The sequence below is a fragment of the Cucurbita maxima genome, unplaced genomic scaffold (genome assembly GCF_002738345.1).
Source record: "Cucurbita maxima cultivar Rimu unplaced genomic scaffold, Cmax_1.0 Cma_Scf00018, whole genome shotgun sequence".
Lineage (NCBI taxonomy): Eukaryota > Viridiplantae > Streptophyta > Magnoliopsida > Cucurbitales > Cucurbitaceae > Cucurbita > Cucurbita maxima.
In genome coordinates, this window is record NW_019272034.1 from 1,251,224 (window position 1) to 1,272,508 (window position 21,285).

The following is a 21,285-nucleotide window of genomic DNA, read 5'->3' on the forward strand; positions in this document are numbered from 1 at the left end:
AAAAACTATAAATCGTTTATACAGAACAGCAGTAAATTGAAGTGAAAAGCCATATGCAGCTCAAAGTTGAACGTGCATCTTATCATTCTCCATGAACATGGCAAATATGACAAAAGGGATAAAAACCTATTGGTCAAATTCTCTTAGCTGTGTAACTATTTGGAGTCATACTATACTCGAACTCAACATTGAGCTACAAATAACTTAATGATACTAAAGCACAGAGAAAATTTTTCTAGTCTTTTCTCTAAGGTCCAACTACTGTTACCGTTATGAAAAGAGACCATATGCAGAATCCTCAGTATGGAGAGATGAAAAACCATGTGGATAGGCCCCAATAAGATTCATTTAAGGCCACAGAATAATCAAGGGAAGAAAGACAGAGACGAATGAAGGGCCCACTGAATAACAACTCTTGAAGGAAAAAGAGTGGGCTGGAAGCGCATAGCTGGTCGAGTAAAAGAACAGGTGGCTGTCAGCTATTGGCTGAAAATGTACAAAAGAGTACAGGCCAGGCACAAGGGGTACAGATTTAGTTGGATCATGTGGGCTAAGAGTCTTACTGATTGTGGGGAGTACCTTGCTAAGGGGTATGTATTATTGTCCTGTAAGAGAATATGTTCCCCCGTAATTGACTTCACAAGCTATCACATGCCAAGATTATTTCACATCTTCATCTTCTGCCAGTATCTAAGGATGTAGAAAACACAATAACTTGCATGCCTCTTCCAGCTACAGCAATTTGATAATGGTTCCTGAAGAGAAATAAAGACAAGAAACGAGGGTCAAACTAATGTTGTGACAAGTTTCATTAGGTAATTGAGTTAAACGTTCCACTAACTTGTCACAGGCTCTAGCATCAATGGCCTCCGGTTCTGGCACAGTAATGATCAAGTATGTATACTCAACCAATTTCCCCTGGGCCTCAAGTTTCCAACACCTGATCCTCTGATCAAGACCAGTAGAAAACACCCAAATCCCATCTGTCCAGACACCTATGCAAGGCAAAGAGATATCAGATCTTTCACTAGTTTGTCAATAATGCTGCAAGAAAGTCTTGTTATAAAGTTCTAAAAAAAATGCCGTGTGTGCAAATAAATTTTGGAAAGTTGTGAACGTTTAACTCGAAAGAACACCAGGTTTCAGCATGCTTTTCACAGTATCCTAATATGAATTACTAACCTTCTTGAACGTGTGAAGTGCGCGCATAGGATGATGAAACAAAGTATGAAAAGGCACATTAGATGGGATTGAGTAAATACATTTTCATTTGAGACCAAGAGGTCTGAGACTCTGGATCGACATTTAAAGCAGAATCTAAAATGGAAAATGATAAAGATTTCTTTTTTTTTTTACCTTTTATAGCAGAACTGTGAGCTGATGCAATTTTGAGAGACCTGAGGAACCTAACCATATATTTACGATTACAGTCTTCACTGTGAAGAATGAACCTCTTCATACTTCCAGATTCAGATTCCATTATTTCAGAAATAGGGCTTTCAGAGAGAAATGACAAATCAAATGTAAGACATTGAAGTGCTTGATCGTCACCACCACTGATCACATGGTACAAGAAACAATTATTAACACATTCAGGACTGTTTACAGCCGCTACATGGAGACAATTCACGCCAGATTGATGGACATTGGTTAGAACATGAATTGGCCGTATTTCACTCATCTTAGAGGAAGAATTGCCGGAAGTTAGAACTAGTTCAGAAGAAGCACAACAAACAGGTTCTGAGCAAACTGTATCGGCTTCAGATATGTCCGCTTTGGATGAGCCTTTGCAAGGAACTTGATTTTGTATACTTAAGATGGTATTGTCTCCATCTTTCTTAGTAATCAAATCTTTGCTTGATTGACCTTGGGTCACAGTACTTAAAGATCTCCGCCACCTGCCACCCTGACTTCCTCTTCCTGTACGAGGCCGTTTCTGAAAATCAATGAACATTGCCTGATGAAGAGAAGAGAGACGCTTCATGAATGCTTCAATATTTCCAGTCAGATCCCAAAATGCAATACTTCCATCAGTGGCTCCACTAATGACGATATAAACATTCCCAAACAGAGTTTGTCCAGCTGAAATAAACTTTATTAGAAAATAGTAAAAGAGATTCAAGCTATGAAATACTTGACAAAAAACTAATGCAATACACCAATTCATAATTTTCCCCCTTTCTAGGGACCATGAAACTCTCCATGCAACTGAACCATTCTTAATTCTTTCAAGACAGCAGTATGGTCGACCTGTCAGACATCTTGTGTAATAAATATGAATAATAGGGTGGTGCTGTGATATTAAAGAACTGTGGTTTGGAGTTCCAAACATAAGAAATATGACTGTACTATGATCAGCCCACCAAATAATGGAGCAAGCAGGCCATTTGGCTTACGTTTTAGCTAAAAATAACATGTCAGTTGAGAAGCAAAAGGGAATGAAGGGGTTCCGGTTATAAAATCCAAATGATACACTGGGTATGCTTTATGTTGAGTAATTAAAAAATAATAATGCTTCAGGAATAGAGTCGGCCAAATTAAGACTTGAACGACAGAAATTCTAGCATGACTTTTTCCAACTACAACATAAAATGGGAACGTGAAATAGACACACCTCCATTAGGGTGAAATTTTGGAACAACTACGTGCTGTAGCGTCAAAACTGGTGATCCTACAGGAACCAGTGAAGCAACATCAAACCTGCAGAAAAACTAATTAGGAAAACGTCTGTGAAATATAAGCACACAATAAGTTGCACTGTTAGTTAATCGTTTTTCTCATATTTACCATAATCGGTTAGGTAAAATTAGAGCTCGGAGTGAAAGCGTGGCATCTGAACATGCAACAACGATGAAACAGACAGTAATCCTGGAAAGCCAAAAAGAAATCTTGATGAAAACTAAATTTTAAGAAATGAATAACAAAGAAAAAAAAAACATGGAAAAAAATACAAACCTTGAATTAAAATGTTTAACAAGAAATCCAGTAACTGCCAAGTATCTCCAATCATCTTCATATTTTTCTACAGGGCAAGATTTAAGGCTCAACTCCTCTTTTTCTTGAAGTAAATTGGATTCAGCAACAGGATTTATGCTATAAGAAGACTTGGCTTCATCTTCCCTTATATTGTATGAATTTCTATGAGAACTTGAACGCTTGGTTGGCATATCAGTAGAAAGCCACTTGAAGGAAATTGACGATGCCAATCTAGAGGGCTCATTTCTAACTTCTTCATTCTGTCGTAAACAAGCACTTGTTCCTTCCATTTTCTCTAGTTTCCTATGCTTCTGTAGCCAAGAAGTTAATACTCGCTTCGCACCAGCTGAAATTAGTAAAACAGGATTTTCTGTCAAGTCTGGGTCAGATTCTTGTATATCTTTTACATCAGGCATAATGGTTCCATCTGATGAAATCATGTGTACTTCTGATATGTAGCATATGGATCTCACAGCTGATCCACCAACATGCTCTCCAAGTAAATTTGAAGCAGACCAATTATTGGTGCTAGGATTATACCTATACCATCATACAACTGCATCAAACAGGCTTCTTATCTAGTCTTAACACTATTTTCTGGAACAAGGAAAACTGAAGAGTAACCTTCTTTTCTTCAATAAAATAGGGATAAATATGCTGTAAACATGTCCAGTGCCTTAGCAGTTTGGAGATATATTCATCAAATATTTACCGGTTAGTTTTTTAATTTTGAGTTTGATGCTAGAGACAAATAATAATAGTAATAATAACAATAATAATAACAACAACAACATACCTAGTCAACCTCACAGTCCCATCTTCACAACCAGTTACAATCCAGCTAGATCTGGATAAGATGTCATGCTTGTTATCAGCTTTAGGTTCAACGCCTTCAGGTATAAAACGTACAGAATGCAGCTCTCTGCCATGGAATTGTACGTGCAAATTTTGAGGAAATATTTTTTTCCCACCGTCTGAAACCCAATATCTATGGATATAGATAATTTCATCCTGAAGTAAAAACAAGAAAAGTCATAAACTCCAAGGGACGATCTTGATATCTTACAAAGAGAGATGACAGACATGAAATAGAGAGAGGTGAGGAAAAACCTTGACATATGCAAAACAGTTCTTCAGTTCTGGTACATAACCAAGATAATGAGAATAAGGACGCCGCCATCCACCACATTGTATTTGCAATACCTGCTCCAATCAATGTTGTTTGAGATCCAAATGGAAAAAGAAAGTTGCAAATCGCATGCGTAAGAAAGAGAGAGAATAAACCTTTGATTCAGTGATTAAGTTCCATATAATGAAATCTGTGGATGCAAAGCCAATTGCATAAAGATTGCTTGTCAAATCAAGAAAAGAATTTTGATCATAGAAGAGAGATTGCACTGAAGTCAACTCTCTGACTTGCTTCATCCCTATGAACTCCAAAAGTTTCTGGTCTTTGAGTTTCACATATTCCATATGACATATGCATCCATCTGCACCAGTCTGAACAAGAGCAAACAGCAACAGACCGTCAAGACAAGATCTCCACAAACCAATTGCATCAGAATAAAGATGACTCTAAACACCATTCACAGCTGAAATTTTGTCTATAAAGGAAAAGATAGTATTGTATTCAATAATTAACACTATTGAACAATGGGATTAATGTTATCCCTACGAAAAAACCATAAGAAAAGTTTCTTGTTCTAATCCAGAAAAGATAGTATTGTATTCAATAATTAACACTATTGAACAATGGGATTAATGTTATCCCTACGAAAAAACCATAAGAAAAGTTTCTTGTTCTAATCCAGAAAAGAAGAAAGAAACTCTGGAAAAACAGTTTTAATCAAACACATGATGATCAATGTTACATATCACAAGGAATGCACCTCAGTACGAGTCGGTGACAATAAGCCTACAAGTTAGATAGAGAATATCAACAAAATTTTATGCACTATATCTTTTTAAACAAAGTAGTTGGGAATATCATTTTTCTTTTAACAGTATAATATGCATAATCTCTGCACATTTTCTTAGGAAATGATTTGTAGCCTTTTCAATCAGAGTCATCGCTATCTTTCCAGTAGTCTAAGTGATATGAACCAAGGTACATCAATCATACAATATGCTTCAATGAAGATGTGAAGAAAATATTGTTGAAATTATCAAAAGATATTTCAATTCATGCCACGTTGAAGAAGAATGAAGTTTCATGTTATAAATTTTGGGTGGATTACAATTTAGAGTAATTTAGAGTTATTGTATTTCATTAATGTATTTTAAGACTTTTTATTTACTTTAGGTTACAATTACATAATGGTTAATTATGACCCTTAAGTATTGAATGTTACAACTCTTGGAATGCCTTTAATAGTTTCATTTTGAGGCTGTATAAAGCCATGTATGTTATATTTGTAAGAAGACTTAGAAAATGTAGTACAAGAAGCATTTGTGCTTTCTTTATGGCTAAGTTTATTTGCAATTCTATGTAGTTTAGGTTGCATGTAGAATCATTCAAGCTCGACATGATTAATCTTGCTTGTGGAGTGATTCGAATCTCAAACAATGTTCTTGCCTTGAGATATTCGATCAACAAGGTAATCCGAATCTTACTCTTCTTGTAGTGATTCTTTATCTTATCACTAAAGCCTTAATGTTAATCTCTCCACATCGTGTTTAACATGTAGTAATTGCAACAGCAGAGTGAGATATAAGGAAAACGTTTTATATTTAGCACTCTTCCGCCTTCCTGAAATCATAAACTTAGTTCTCAAGGAAAAAAAAAAGACTGACTATTATTTGATTCCATTTTTTTATATAATTATCCAATAGAGAATAAAAGAAAGTTGACCTCGTCACCCACCCACCCATTGTACTACATTAGCTGATTTTATAGCATTCTAAGTTCACATCTAAAGAAATTGTACGCAGTGAAATGCATGTGGAATTATACTAGCAGTTGTAAATGTCACAATGCTCCTAAAGAACAAAAAAAATCCATGGCGGACCTGATGTCCAAATGAGGTTCTCGGTCTAATTTTCTTATTTCTGCTAGTATATAAAGAAAAATTTAATGCCTCAAATATAGATAATTTATTAAGGGAAAAGAAGAGGTAGTACCGAGTGTATTTCTGTTTGGCATGAGTCCAATCTGATAACAACACTGGTCACAGTTGATATACCATGAGCTCCTTTGAAGTAACAGGTCGGAATTATCTTTACTTCCGTTGTAATTGGATTATCAAGTGATAAGTCCTTCGATAAAGGGAATAGAATAAGATTACCACGTACATCACCACACACCACAATCTGCAAAAGTAAGTGCATTAAAAATTGAGGAAAGATTAACATTATCATCCATTATGTGCTAAAGATAACATGGATTTTTTTTTTTTTAATGAAAAAACCAGCTTTCATTAGGATGAATGACAATGCATATAGGACCACAAAAGTGCCCGCCAACAGCGGGACAACGAGAAGGAAAAATGGAAAAAATCACAAAAAGAGGCCCTTGCTGTTGGTTACTAGATTTAAAAAATAATAATAAAGAAATTGAAAAGAGTTATGTGAGTGCCCCAAATGGAAGCATTAGAATGCGCCACCCCCAAGCTTCCTCCCAGACCTATCATTAACTAGAAAGGTTCTCAGGTTTCTTTCGAACCGAATATTATACAAAATTGCCATAAAATCAGCTTGCTAAAAATACACATCCTATCTCTAAAAAAAAAACTCAATACAACTTTCTCCATCGTTGCACATAAACTAAAATTTAAGAACCATGGAAATACCAAAAGTCTACCGAAAAAGACAAACAGGCAGAGCCATAAAAGATGGTTCAAGTCCTCCAAATCGTATTTGCACATAAAGCACCACGCTAATGGGGTCAAAGATCACAAGTGAGGCTGGTTGAATAAAGTCTAATGCATTGATATTTAGGTTAATTCTAAAACATGACATCATCAATGGTAGTAACTCTGGACTTAACAAAAAATTTAGAGAAAGAGAAAATGCACCTCTTCCTCAAATGACGCATCCACACACATAATCCTCAAGCCAAAGCATGATACATATTTTGCAATGAGAGATACATTACAATTTTCGCCATACTGAGAAGCTGGTACATGATCATTTAACCTCCAGAGTTTCAATACTCCTCTAGGATCAGCAGTGAAGATGTACCTACATAATATATATAAAGAAATTAAATCAGGCAAATGATATTCAAACGCTCTCTGCAGTTCTTGTCAAGAATACAAGTACCTAAAAGGTGAATATTTCTAAATATCTTTTTAGAGAAATCAAAGACTGGTCTTTAGACTTCAAAAAGAAACCAATGCACAATCAAGATTTCTAGAAATTTTGCCTTCAGACTCACATGGATCTCATGTCTGTCAGCCAGAAAATGAAATGAAAGATTAAAGGATCTATCAGACACACATTCACGTCCAACCACAGCTCATACAAATACCTCAGTTAATTGTGACATCATTATCAGAGTTGAAATAAGAAGTGGTGTTAACCTGAATCCAAGTGACTTGCACCAAAAGGTTCCTAAAAGCTGTCTCTCTGCTTCAGCGGACCAATTAAACGAGAGATGAAGTTTAGGGGCATTTGAACTTTCTAGAACTTTTAAAACCGTCATTCTTCCTTGACCATCTCCAAGAGCAACCCAATCATCAGCTTCACAGGAAACTCTAGATGGACTTGAGGGAAATAAATCCATGCAAACAATTGGAACCTCTTCATTAATATGAATAACTTTAGTCCACTTTACATCCATGGCATCAGATAATGTAGCATGATACAGATAACCATGGTTGGTAGCAACATAGAGTGTAAATTCAGACGAAAATCGTAAGCAGCGCACATACTCACTTTTGCTGCAAAATTAAACAAAAATAAATGTTAACTGTGATTGCCACTCCCAGCTCTAAAACAGGCAAATGAACAAAGAAATATTCCGTGATGAGTAAACATCTACAAGAAATATTAAAGGAGCTCCCTGGAAAATAAACCTAACCTGTCCATAAGTCCATTATGATCCAATGATTTTGGAATACAACTAGTGAACAACTCTCTTTTCATACTACTGCTAGTAATTTCCGCAGGGTCATTGGAGGTCCCGGATAAAGATATGTTTAGCTGATGCACTTTAATAGAAGAATCAAAGCCAGCAGTAATAAGAAGAGAGGACATTGGATCATACAAACATCTCCATACACCTCTCCCTCTGAAGAAAGGAAAAAGAGGAAAAAAAAAAAAAGTATGTCATGGAAAGGCTCCCTGGATAGTCATATAATATGTGCAGAAGAGGTAAAAATGTCAAAGATTTTTGTCAAAACAGATAAGTCTTCACGGCTCACATATGCTCCTTTATCATTTCCAGCTGTTTTCCATCTAATCCCCAAGCACGACATGTACAATCCTCACCGGCAGTGATTATCAACTACAATGATTACCCAAAAGAACAGTAAGTTAATATAAAAAAACAAACAAGGAAATACAACCAGGCTTCTTGTTTTGGTATAGCTAAATAGAACTCAAAGTAGAAATGATATATAAAAAGAGATGCATGTTTCAATTGGTTTTTAAACATCTTGGAAACACTTAAGTTGTGTAAAAAATGATCTCTAGAATATTGAACTAGGCAAGTGATTTTTGGGACTGAGAAACTCTTAACAGGAACATCACAGCAAGAAGAAAACTTGGATGAAAGGTTTGGCAGAGGAGCAAGTAAGATAGACAGATAACAAAAGAATATGAAAAATACTGAGTTCAGGGCAGTTCTCAGTAAATTCCTTGGCACAAAATCTGACCGGTACTGATTTTGCTTTTTTCAAAGTTCTTTCGGATGCACTTAGGGAAGTTGGCAACCCCAAAAAGGTGAACTTATTATGGACCTTACGTTTGGGGAGTTGACACCTAATATTATAAAACCTACACCGGACCTTCCACTCAACTAGAAAGGAAAATTGAAGGTAGCTGCTTTGAGGTCACAGATTCATTAAGGAGAGGCAAAGATCATCTGGTTGAATACAGTGAAGGCAACCCTATGGGTATACCATACGGAAAGAAAGAGATGAAACAGTCTTCAATGATATGGGCAGAGGGTGGATTGAGGCATCAGAAATAGCTAAGGTCAATGATTCCCTTTGGAATTCCTTTACTCTAGTAAATTGTAGTTATTCCCCAAACGGAATTTACACAAATTTGCAGGGATTTTTTTACATTCTAGTGGCCAGGTTAGTTTTAGGGTCGATATTTTGTTGTACTTTTTACTAAATCAATGAAAATGCTTTCTTATTTCTAATAAAAATAGAGTTGCAAGTATTTTCAACCTCAGGAGGGGGAGACCATGGTTTTTTTATACAAAACAATTTCATTGAAAGTACGGAATTACGGAGGAAAAGATCCCCAATCCAAGGGAAAGATGGAAGATCAAATATTTCAAATAATGACAAGCACAGTTCACATATTTATAAACAATGAACTTCAATTCAATATATTTTATTTAGGATTCCTAACTTGATAAACTTGAGGAATTATGAGTTCTTAAAAAACATATAATTTTGAGTTTAGATATGCTAGCACATAAAATGCACGTGATGGGCTGTAGAATATTAGCACAGCAGTCTAAAGCTAAAGCATGTGATGAAGCTCACAGAATTATAGATACAGCAGTCCCAAACTCTAGCATTGTGGCCAAACAGAACAATGACGTCCTCAGGTTTATCTGCCTCACTTCTTTTTGCATTTAACCTCCAAATGCGAGCACTGAAGTTAAACCCAAAACAAAAAATAACAATAATATGAATAAGGATATAATTCGTGAAGATCAGAACAAGTGAAAATCAGGAAACAATTCACCTACGATCATCAGAAACAGAAACCAGTTTGGATCCATCAGAGGACCAAGTAATGCGAAAGATCGAACCCTCGTGTCCCACAAGCCTACTAATATGCATAGCCTCATATTTCAAATGGTCAAATTGAATGTCATTACTCTTTTCATCACAATCTTTCAGAGTACCTTCTGAAGGAACCACTTCCCAAACAATTATCTGCAAAAAGTGAAAACTGCTTAAACGCTAGAATTTGAAAGGGAACCAACAATAATAGATAGGCATAGAGGAGGAAATCAAGTAGAGCAGTAGCCAACAGCTTTGTCGCACCTAAGTTACAGATGGCGAGGGGACGCTCAACATTCAAAATCTCAAAAAATTGAAATTAAATAGGCAACGGATTCTGAATTTAAAAAGTATTATTCGTGAGTTTCAATCAAAACAAAGATCTGTTACCTCGTTAAAAATAGTACCAGAAGCAACTCGAAGAGTTTCAATGGCATCACCCCACAACCGCATTGAGTACAAGAGGCAACTCTCTGATATACATAAATACAAAGCACAGTCAAGAAGCAGAAAACTTCAAAAGGAACCAAGACAAAAAGTTAACACCGGAATCTCCAAATTAAGGGAAAAAACATAGAAAGAAAGATGAATTTATTTGAACATTCCCAATGCAGAATCATCTTGATAAAATTAGCATCGAGATCTAACCTGGTGATTCAACTTCAAGAATCATTCTAGATTCACAAGTATCCCAAACATGAACAGAGTTATCACTGCATCCAATGGCTATATAGCCGCAGCTATCACTACCTGCCGAGGAAGAAGAGTCACGGCTCTACTCCCAATGACAATTTAGAAGTTAATACTAGTTAAGCCACTGAAACAAATGATTCTGAACTGAACTGATACCTTCAAGAAGCAAGCATCCAAGACCCAATGATTGAACCTCGGCAAAGAACATAACGGAACCAAATGGACACAAACTTCAGCAACCATTTCAACGCTAACACGATATAACTTAACTCGTTTTTCACCGAAAACAACTAGTACGAAATCAAGCTTGGTACAAGACGATGCTTCACTGAAATTCAAAGAGATTGATGAAATCCCATGAACGCGAATCCCTTCAAATACTCGAAACGATTCTATCATATTTCCAGATTCCAAGTTATACGCCAGTACCTCCGAACCCGAGCCTGTGTGTTTTCCATCAGTATAATGGAGGTACATAGCAGTTGCTTATGAAGTCGATGAAGATTGGAATAATGCAACATTGACACAATGAGAAAGAGTAAGGAGTACCTGCAAGGAGAATTGGAAGAGAGGAGATTTGAGGAGGTAAATGGAGAAAGCATAGAGCTGAGATTTCTCCAAGGTATTGTCCGCTATGCAAATGCCACTCGGTCTGCTCTTCCTCCACAGCCATGGCAGCTACGTCTTGCGGCTGTTACTGTCAGATATTGAGATTCCGGTAGGATTCGTCACAGCTGAATCGGTCGGAAAGTATGGCGATTTTCAGCCGGAATATTTGAGCTTGAAGCTATATATATTATGAATGAGAATTAAGGAAAATAGTGGGAACCGGGAAGGGTAAACCTAAAAATTGGAGGTAAAAATTCCTCAAACACGATAATTATTTTTTTAAAGCGTATATTATTACTAAATTATAATTTTTTTCATCTATGATTAAAGTAAAAATAAGTTTTTTTTTCGAATTTAAATATATTGTTTTATTTCCAGAAAATAACTAAAATTTTGAATTTTTATTTATTTATATGAAATTACAATGCGGAAAAATCTAAAAACATACGGCAAAAATAGAAATATTTATTTATTTAAATAAAATTACAAAAAGGGTGCGGAGGCGCGATTTTTGGGCTGGTGAAGAAGGCCCATTAAAAAAACGGGAAAAAGGAAAAACCTGGAGATGCGGGGTATCGAACCCCGTACCTCTCGCATGCAAAGCGAGCGCTCTACCGTTTGAGCTACATCCCCATCTGTTGTCAACGTGTAAAATATTTTCATTAAAAATAATATTAGTTTGTAATTCTAATATGATGGTAGTAAACGAAAAAAAAAAAAAAAAATTGGGTTAATAATCCAATTTTAAGGATATTTAGGTTTCATTCCCTCTTAATCTATTTATCTTTAAATGTATTTTCAATAAAATTTAAAAAAAGGGTGTTTATTATTAATTTATCATTAATCTCACATTAAAATCTTTATTAAATAGAAACAATACGAGAAGAAAACATAATACTACATGAATCTCGTGTCATAAGCTTATATTAATTATATATATATATATATATATATATATATATACACACACACGCATATATTTTGAGCCACCAAACTTGATTTGAGAATATGAACAAAAAAAAAAATAAAAGAAAAAAAAGTTATGAAATTTAGTGAAAGGGAGATATATAATTGAACAGTGTTTAGATTTGACATCGTTTTTTGTTCACCTAAATCATCATTAGAAATGACAAATGACGATTGTGTTGTGTCCGGTTGGAACAATTTTACATTTTTTTATTTTTATAATTAAGCAAATATCTATTTTTATTTTTATGTGCTAAAACATTATTATTATTATTATTTAACAAAAATTAATAGTTTTAAAATGTGAATTTTGATTTATTATCATTAATGTTTTTTAAAGTCATTTAATAGTAAAAAAATTAAAATAATGATATAATCTTCCGTTCTTATAACGAAAAATCGAAGAATAATTAATTATTAATAAAATCCTTAAATCCCAATCATAAAATAATTACCTCCACTAATGACACAGTTTATCAATAACGAAGTCAAATAAGAAAGATCAAGAGACTGTCTGTTGCCTATTGTTTGTGTCGAGAATACGAAATATATTTTGAAATAAATTCAAATAATAATTTTATACTGAGAGTTAAACTCGGTACGATACTAAAATATTAATAAAATATATTTTATTCTAACTAATTTAATTCAACAAAACAAACAAAAAGAATCAAAGCCAAGCGAAGAAATAATAGCATTTAAAAAGGAATTAAAAAAAAATTAAAATATTTCATATTTATTTTAAAAAATATTATGCTCGAATTACCCAATTTAAAATATTACATTTTTACCCTTAAACTTTGAGGTTAATTTCTATTTATACTCAAATTATCGTAATTTTACTTAATTCTGTTGAATCAAATTATTATTCTAATAATATATTTGAACGAGTAAAATAATTGAAAAATAAATAAATTTGCAATATTTTAATTATATCTCATTGCTTATAATACAAATTATGGTATATTAATTGTGTCAATGTTCAAATGTCATGAAATGGTTTTTTAATAATTAATTATTTTATTTTAATAATTTCAAAAGATTCGTTTGCTATTATAATAATAATGTTAGCCGATAATGAGACAACATCTTATTAAATTAAACACATAAAAACAAAAAATATGTTACTATTCTTAATTTATTTTTTTAATTTAAAATTAAAAATTTTATTTTATCTTACTTTGGTCCCTTCTAAAATTTAGTCTATTTACTTTTTTTTTTTTATAAAAATTAAAATTAATTATAATAAAATTTTAAAACAATTTAAAGCTGAAGAATTTGTTGGATAAAATTGGTAATTTAGCAATAAATAAATAAATATATATAAAAGAAATGTTATAATAAAAGCAAAGACAAAAGCGTTGTTTTGAAAAATATTAAAATAATTATAAGAATTCAAAACTAAAATAATTTTCCGACCAAAGGATTAAACAAATGTCGAGGACAGACAAGCGATATTACTAAAATAGCCCCGATAATAATAATAATAATTTTTTTAAAAAGTAGGTCAAATAAAAAATTGTGAAACTTATTAATTTATTTTAAGTAAAAGAATAAAAAAAAGAAATTACAGGTTTCAATTTTAGATATTATAAATAGTCCATGATAATTATTTATCAAACTATTTATACGAATTAAATTTATAATATAGTTAAAAATAAAATTACCACTTTAGATTTTAATTCAAATCTCTATTTTTTTAAATATCAAATAAAATTATAAAATTCACAACATTACAAAAATATTAATATATTTTTGTATTCTTTAAATACACGATATATTTTTATTTATCTACGATAAAAGAGAGGTTATAAATTGAGGATGACAAATTTTGTTCATACCCTTGTAATGTTTGTTTACAAAATCTTTAAATATTGTGGACGTCAGATAAAAGATGGGATCGATAATTTGTGATCAATCCAAAAAATCACTGTTAGATATGATTTTGCTTCCCCTTCGTACTATGAGATTCTTGTCTGACTTTCTTTTGACTTAAGAAGGTAACGATGAGAATGAGGGTTACTCTAGAATTCATTGAGAATGAACGTTTTCAGACTAGATCTAAAAGATCTCCAACAGTTATGAGAGAGTCTTTTGGTGGTCGTCTCTAGCTTAGCTTGCTTTAGCAGCCACGTGGCTAACGAGTTTAACAAAACCCTAAAATTATACCATATAAAAATGTTGGAGAGAATGATGAACATTTGGTCAAAAACTTAGAGCTGAAATGGAGAAGGGGAGGGGTAAAATGGTAATTTGGGAATTGGAAAAGAATGAAGAAGAAGGAGGAGTGGAAAAGTGGGGACAGGGGAGGTTTGAATGGTCAAAAAGGAAGAGACTGTGGAAAGAAGAGAAGAAAAGTTAAAAACCAAAAAAGAAGCAGAGGAAGAAGAACAAGAAGACGACGATGATGATGTTCATTAATTAATTCGTTAAGAAATATGTATAAAAATGGGAGCTTTGAATTCAGCTCTGTCGTTTCGTTGACCGTCGAAAAAGCCTAAAAAGCCAAACCCAACACCATTATCCACCCAACTCACAATCACATTTAATTTAACAAATCCCATCTTAAACCATTTCTCTCTCCATCCCCCCTCTTTAATTACAAAACCCCCATTTCTATACCCAAATTTCACAAGATTCCACCGTCTTCTTCGTTTTTTAAGAACACCCACTTCCACAAATCCTCTTGTTTCGAGCTCATCGGTAAAGGGTTTCTTCTATTTTGCTTCTTCTTTCATGGGTTTTCCTTTTTTTTTTTGAGATTTCTTTTGATGTTTCTTATTAGGGTTTGTTTGATCTCTGCATGTTCTTTATTTTCTCTGTTCTGACGTTTATGGAATCTCTTCTTTTTCTACTGGGTGTTCCTCGATTTAGGTTTCCTTTTCCGATTTCATGTCTCATGATCCATCGGAGACGGTGGAGCTGCCGCTGATGGCGGCGGTTTTCCAGATTCCCGTCATGGCCGATGAACATCTAAATCGGGTTTAAGCTAGTTTTTGTTGTTCTGTCTCATTTTTTGTTTTAGGGTTTTGATTAGATTTAGAAAACTTTAGGTAACAACTTCTTTAATGATTTGATGCTCTTCTCAAGCCTTGATGGTAATTTTTTGCTGTTTAATCTGTGGAATAACCTCTTCTTTCAGGAGGGTTGAAGATAAATCCTCTGTTTCATGAATGAAACTTCTTGTTCTTCTTCTTACTGCTTTTCCAACTATTGCAGGTTACTTTTATAGATAAGCAATTAGATTCGGAGTTAAGACGTGACGTTGTAAGGAAATTGCTGCATATATATCGAAGCGAATGGCATCCGTAAGCGTCGTTCCAGCTTCTGCGATAAGAGACCGTGGTGGAAGTACAATTGGTGTTGACAGGTTACCTGATGAGATGAATGATATGAAACTTAGGGACGATAAGGTAACTGGCACGAGTTAATGTACGTTGATCTTTTTGAACGATACAGTTTTTCTGATGTGTATTTGGATTCACAGGAAATCGAAGCGACCGTTGTTGATGGAAATGGTACTGAAACAGGGAATATAATTGTAACGACCATTGGTGGAAAGAATGGCCAACCGAAACAGGTGAATATCCCGAGACTTACTCTCGAGACTATTGTAATTTAACTTCCTTACCGACTCGTTTTTGTTTCGAACTTGTTGTAGACTATCAGTTACATGGCTGAGCGTGCGGTAGGACACGGTTCTTTTGGAGTTGTATTTCAGGTATTTTGTTCACTACTTACAATCCTTAAGTTATGTTAAGAAACAAGATATATTATCAACTTTGTTTTGTAGGCGAAATGTTTAGAAACGGGTGAAACGGTTGCGATAAAAAAGGTTCTTCAGGATAAGAGGTACAAGAATAGGGAACTGCAGACTATGCGTCTTCTAGACCATCCAAATGTCGTGTCCTTGAAGCACTGTTTCTTCTCGACGACCGAGAAGGACGAGCTTTATCTCATTCTTGTTCTTGAGTATGTTCCAGAGACTGTTCATCGAGTGATCAAACATTATAACAAGATGAACCAAAGGATGCCGCTGATATATGTGAAACTCTATTTTTATCAGGTTTTTTGCCGAACGATCTTCTTTTCTGTATTATTTCTAGCGTACAATCTACTCTGTGAGATCCCACGTCAGTTAGAGAGGGGACGAAACATTCCTTATAAGGGTGTGGAAACCTCTCCCTAATATACGCGTTTTAAAAATCTTGAGGAAAAGTCTAAAAGGGAAAACTCAAAGAGGACAATATTTGCTTAGCGGGTTTGAGCTGTTACAAATGGTATTAGAGAGAGATAGTGGACGGTGTGCTAACGAGGACGCTGGGCCCCAAGGAGGCGGATTATGAGATCCCACATCGGTTAGAGAGGGGACGAAACATTCGTTATAAGGGTGTGGAAACTTCTCCCTAGTAGATGCGTTTTAAAAACCTTGAGAAAAAGCCCGAAAATGGGGACAATATTTGCTAGCGGTGGGCTTGGGACCTCGGGTTTCTTTTTGGAAACATCTCTTTGCTGCTTTAACATTCTTTTTTTCTTTTCTTTTTCTCCTTTCTATGCAGATTTGCAGATCTCTTTCATACATTCATAATAGTATTGGTGTATGCCACAGAGACATAAAACCTCAAAACTTACTGGTTCGTGTTCATTCGGTCTCTAGTATTGATTATATTTTGAATCTTCGATGGATAGCTTGTTTTACGAAGCCTCGTTACTATTGTCTTCTGCTGATTGTCCTCGCTTCCTCCTTTCGACAGGTTAATCCACACACCCACCAACTCAAACTCTGCGACTTTGGCAGTGCAAAAGTCTTGGTACGTTTCCTTCGTGTTCTGGAATTTGTTCGATGAGTTTTGTGATATGCTCCCGACATCAAGACCAATTTACTTACATCTGGCAGGTTAGAGGCGAACCGAATATAGCCTACATCTGTTCTAGGTACTATCGAGCACCTGAACTTATATTTGGTGCGACCGAGTACACCACAGCCATCGACATCTGGTCAGCTGGTTGTGTTCTAGCTGAACTACTTCTCGGACAGGTTTGTATAATCTCTCACGTGATTGCTGAATAACTATTGTTATTAGTAATGATTCTAAGGAGTGTTCCGGTGCCTTTTCAGCCGCTATTTCCTGGTGAAAGCGGAGTCGATCAGCTCGTTGAAATAATCAAGGTATTGTTGCAAAAGCTTTAATAGAACATTTTCTCTCTATTTGCAGTCTTTTTCTGTTTTAAATCTCATTTCAAGTGTTAATTTGTCAATTCTTGCAGGTTCTGGGAACCCCAACCAGAGAGGAAATTAAGTGTATGAACCCTAATTACACTGAATTCAAGTTTCCCCAAATCAAAGCTCATCCATGGCACAAGGTATTTAAAACGCGTGTGTATATATACGTTCACCCTTTTAAACTGTTAACCGTTTTAACGTTGTTCCAACGTCGTATATCTCCATGACATCAGATATTCCATAAGAGAATGCCTCCAGAAGCCGTGGATCTCGTTTCGAGACTACTTCAGTACTCTCCGAACCTTCGAAGCACAGCGGTAAGTCGAAAGACTCCAAAACGCTAATACATGAACCCAGATACCCATTTGGTCTCTGACGACTATCTGTTCCATATTAAAACAGTTGGAGGCTTTGATTCATCCGTTCTTCGATGAACTCCGTGACCCGAACACCCGTCTGCCGAACGGACGTTTCCTTCCTCCGTTGTTCAACTTCAAGGCTCATGGTATCTACTAACGATTAAAGACCTCTTCACGAATTGCTTGATGAGAACTACCAATCTATCTGCTTATATGCTTGCTAACTTCAACTTATTTTGAATGTGTTGCCAATCAGAATTGAAGGGAGTACCGCCCGAGATGCTCGTGAGGCTTATTCCCGAACACGCAAGGAAATACTGCAATTTTCTCGGGTCGTAATGCAGTCGACAGTAATCTGAACGTTGCAGAGACACATAAAAGCCTGTAGAAAGTAGTAGCTAGCATCAAATTACAAACGGAAGCCCTATTATTTGTTACTCGATCCCATTCCCCTATTATTTTTTCATATCGGTAGTCACCCTCGTCATCGTCGTCGTTTTCCCCCTGTAGAAATCAGGTTGAGAGAAGGTTCTGCTTGGTATGTTCTTAATACCATGATGGATAATACAACAGCCTTTGATTTGTAGTTGACAAACAGATTGTAATTCCTTGTTGATTATGAACATAACCTTAGAATATGCTAAAGCAATTTTGTCACTGATCAATCACCATTTTGCACCAAATTTCATACTTTATTGGTGGGTTTTTGAAGAACTCCAAGAACTTTTAACTTTTATGCCAAGAAATCCACATTTTATCACTTTTTTTGGAAGATAGTATTGTGATGTCGTTGGAGTAAAGAATTGTCGAAAAAAAATGTTTAGCGTGTTGCAAATTCTTAACTTACATCACATCGTTGTAGATTCTTATTCGATACTCGTATTAGAATGTTTCTAGAAATGTGGAAAATGCTTTTGAAGAAGTTTCAATATTTCTCGAAAACATTCGCATTTGCCTTGAGGCTGACATCGATACATAACGGGTCAAAGTGGACAATATTTGTTAGTAGTGGGCTTGGACTGTAACAAATAGTATAAGAGCTAGACACCGGGCGACGTCGATACATAACAGGTCAAAGTGGACAATATCTGTTAGTAGTGGGCTTGGGCTGTAATAAATAGTATAAGAGCAAGACATCGGGCATTGTGCAAGTGAGGACGACCCATTACTCGTTTTACCAATTCTAACCAATTTAGCGATACTCACTTGTGTACTAATCAACCTCGAACTGATCCGTTACCCGTTCGAATCAAGAAAGTAAAATAAAGTAGAACGAGAAAGGTGAGTTAGGTGGGAAGAATGTGATGTTATAATTACTTTGGTAGAAGGTCTAAGGTGAATTAAACTTTTGAATATATAAAAAGAAACCAGTATGGTGGGGAGGCAAAAGAGGCAACTTTGGTCCCCTAAGCCATATGACTTGTGACACTTTCGGCTTTGCTTCAAAGCTACTTAGGCTTTGAATATTGCTCGTATAGCTTTTATAGAATCCGATGTCGTTAGTGTTTGAGTGGCGTGCTCGTTAGAGCCGTGTTTATAAACGAGATATCTTTTGGTCGTGCTTTTGGTCGAGCTCATGAGCTAAAAACATCTTCAAAGAAGCAAATGCTCGTGCTTTTGGTCTACCTCTTTATTCATGATCTTCTACTATCTTCTTTTGCTACCAATTTTTCAAATAAATTATTTTTCGCTATTTCTGTTCCCAAACACTTTCGATTTCACGTACTCGAGTGCGTGAATGTTAATTAAAGGAGACTTCTTATATAATTTTTAAACATAAAATAATTTTTTTTAAAAACAAAATCTTTTGAATAAAAAAACACAAAAAGAATATTTCAGGTAGATTTTTGTTTCTACCCCTTGGTCTTGTTTAATGTTTTGTTCGGGCGTGATTCAAGTTCCAAAAACTACAAATAATTTAAATATTCAATTTCACATAAAAACGTATAGTAAGAAATGGTTAGTTTCCTTCTGTAACTGATGTGGAATCTTACAATCCACCCTCCTTGGGGATCCAGCATCCTGGTTGGCACACCACCTGATGTCTAATTCTTAACGATTTAAACCCACCACTAGTAAACATTGTTCGCTTTGGCCCGTTACATATCGCCATGAACCTCACGATTTTAAAATGCGTCTACTAATAGTTTTTATACTCTTACAAAGAATGTTTCGTTCTCCTCTACATTTAAACCTAAAGAAAATCCGTCCAATATAGAGAGATAAATTCGAATAAAGAGTTAAAACGCTCCGAAGTATGATTTTTTTTTAGGATAATAATCCAAAAGGTACTTTGAAATTGGGCTTAAATGTGGGCTTAAACAAAAAACTTGGGCCTATCTCACGGCCCAAATATTAGTTTCATGGGCTCCTCGGCGATGCTTGCTTGGCAAATGGCAAATGAAATGAGATAAAAATTACTTGTAATTAAAGGATAATTCAAATTTATGGTAATTATGATTCCAACTGATTTTTTCATTATTATTGGAACCCTAAAACTAAAGAAAAAAAAGAAAAACTAATTTTCACAACCAACTAGTCAAAGTTGGCACCATATTATTCTCCAACTATGACGTCATTGTGCTTACGTCATCAAATTCCTTATTTATTTAACTTAAAATTAAAAAAAATATTTATTTACCCCAAGTCGTTATTATCATTGTGAGAATTTGATAAACTCAATGCGTATTTTCTAGTCATGAATAAAGAATAAAATAAAATAAAATAAAATAAAATAAAATAAAATAAGATAATTAAAATTAATTATTTACGAAATTAAATTAAAATAGGACGTTCACAAGTACCTGTAATTTTGACCAACTAAATGCGCATTTTCCATTTTTTTAAAAATAATAATGAATAAAATAAATAGTAATAATAATAATAATAATAATAATAATAATAATAATTCTCCTTATAAATACTCTGTTCTGTGCAGGTCTTCCCAGTGAAGCGCCCTCGAAACTACACGTCGTACAAAGGACAGAAAATTTCCCCAAATTCTCTCTCCGTTTTGCAGAATTCCAATCCAAGCAAATGGAGACTTCCGGCAAGAGGAAACGGAAGGAGAATGACGGCAATCGCAATGAGAGCGACGAGGCGGATATCGAGAAATTCATGGAGATCGTCGAGAAATTCCGCGCTCCGTACGACTGGTTTAGGGCTAAAATGTCCGGTTCCGTAACGAATGGCGAGGATCAGAGAATGAAGAAGAAGAAGAAGAAGATTGTTGAAGACGATTCGAAGCGAGCCGATGTTTGGATGCCGTTTTTTCTTCTAGAAGATTTTGAGGAAGAGGAGGTTATCAAATTCTGGAAATCCACGGCGCTAAGGAGATCGGATACGACGGCGACGGCGGCGACAACGATAGACGGAGAGAGCGAGGAGAAGGAGAATAACGAAGAGTTAGACCTTCGCCTCTGTCTTTGATTCAATCGAATGAATGTTAATACTCAAAATTAAAATAATAATAATAAATGGTTTTTATTTTATTCTTTCATTTTTTTTTAATTATTCATAGATATTAACATATATGTAATTTGTTTAATAA

General features: G+C 34.9%; 2 protein-coding genes and 1 non-coding gene across 6 annotated transcripts; 1 reads left to right on the forward strand and 2 right to left on the reverse strand.

Moving 5' to 3' along the window:
- Nucleotides 1-41: 41 nt before the first annotated feature.
- Nucleotides 42-11,385, reverse strand: LOC111493034 (WD repeat-containing protein 6). Of its 4 annotated transcripts, XM_023142614.1 has the most exons (21): nucleotides 11,127-11,385; nucleotides 10,734-11,020; nucleotides 10,533-10,659; nucleotides 10,275-10,357; nucleotides 9,844-10,037; nucleotides 9,639-9,750; nucleotides 8,340-8,422; nucleotides 7,997-8,206; nucleotides 7,497-7,856; nucleotides 6,990-7,155; nucleotides 6,097-6,285; nucleotides 4,261-4,476; nucleotides 4,087-4,179; nucleotides 3,773-3,987; nucleotides 3,115-3,516; nucleotides 2,956-3,081; nucleotides 2,788-2,868; nucleotides 2,615-2,700; nucleotides 1,357-2,082; nucleotides 842-995; nucleotides 42-755 (listed from the first exon to the last, which is right to left on the reverse strand). In XM_023142614.1, the coding sequence occupies exons 1-21, from the start codon at nucleotides 11,248-11,250 to the stop codon at nucleotides 674-676; spliced, it is 4,116 nt and encodes a 1,371-aa protein (XP_022998382.1). In that variant the 5' UTR covers nucleotides 11,251-11,385; the 3' UTR covers nucleotides 42-673. The 4 variants fall into 4 exon arrangements, with proteins under 4 accessions (XP_022998382.1, XP_022998380.1, XP_022998383.1 ...); XM_023142612.1 differs by having other exon boundaries at nucleotides 2,956-3,516; XM_023142615.1 differs by lacking the exon at nucleotides 11,127-11,385 and having other exon boundaries at nucleotides 2,956-3,516; nucleotides 10,533-10,634; nucleotides 10,734-10,930.
- A 361-nt stretch (nucleotides 11,386-11,746) lies between these two features.
- Nucleotides 11,747-11,819, reverse strand: TRNAA-UGC. Its single transcript has one exon. It is a non-coding gene; the product is annotated as a tRNA-Ala (tRNA).
- Nucleotides 11,820-14,609: 2,790 nt separating this feature from the next.
- LOC111493077 (glycogen synthase kinase-3 homolog MsK-3) lies at nucleotides 14,610-18,400 on the forward strand. Its single transcript, XM_023142680.1, has 13 exons — nucleotides 14,610-14,855; nucleotides 15,372-15,565; nucleotides 15,640-15,732; nucleotides 15,814-15,873; nucleotides 15,946-16,218; nucleotides 16,712-16,786; nucleotides 16,907-16,963; nucleotides 17,050-17,190; nucleotides 17,272-17,322; nucleotides 17,421-17,516; nucleotides 17,610-17,693; nucleotides 17,779-17,881; nucleotides 17,992-18,400. The coding sequence occupies exons 2-13, from the start codon at nucleotides 15,452-15,454 to the stop codon at nucleotides 18,072-18,074; spliced, it is 1,230 nt and encodes a 409-aa protein (XP_022998448.1). The 5' UTR covers nucleotides 14,610-14,855; nucleotides 15,372-15,451; the 3' UTR covers nucleotides 18,075-18,400.
- Nucleotides 18,401-21,285: the final 2,885 nt, after the last annotated feature.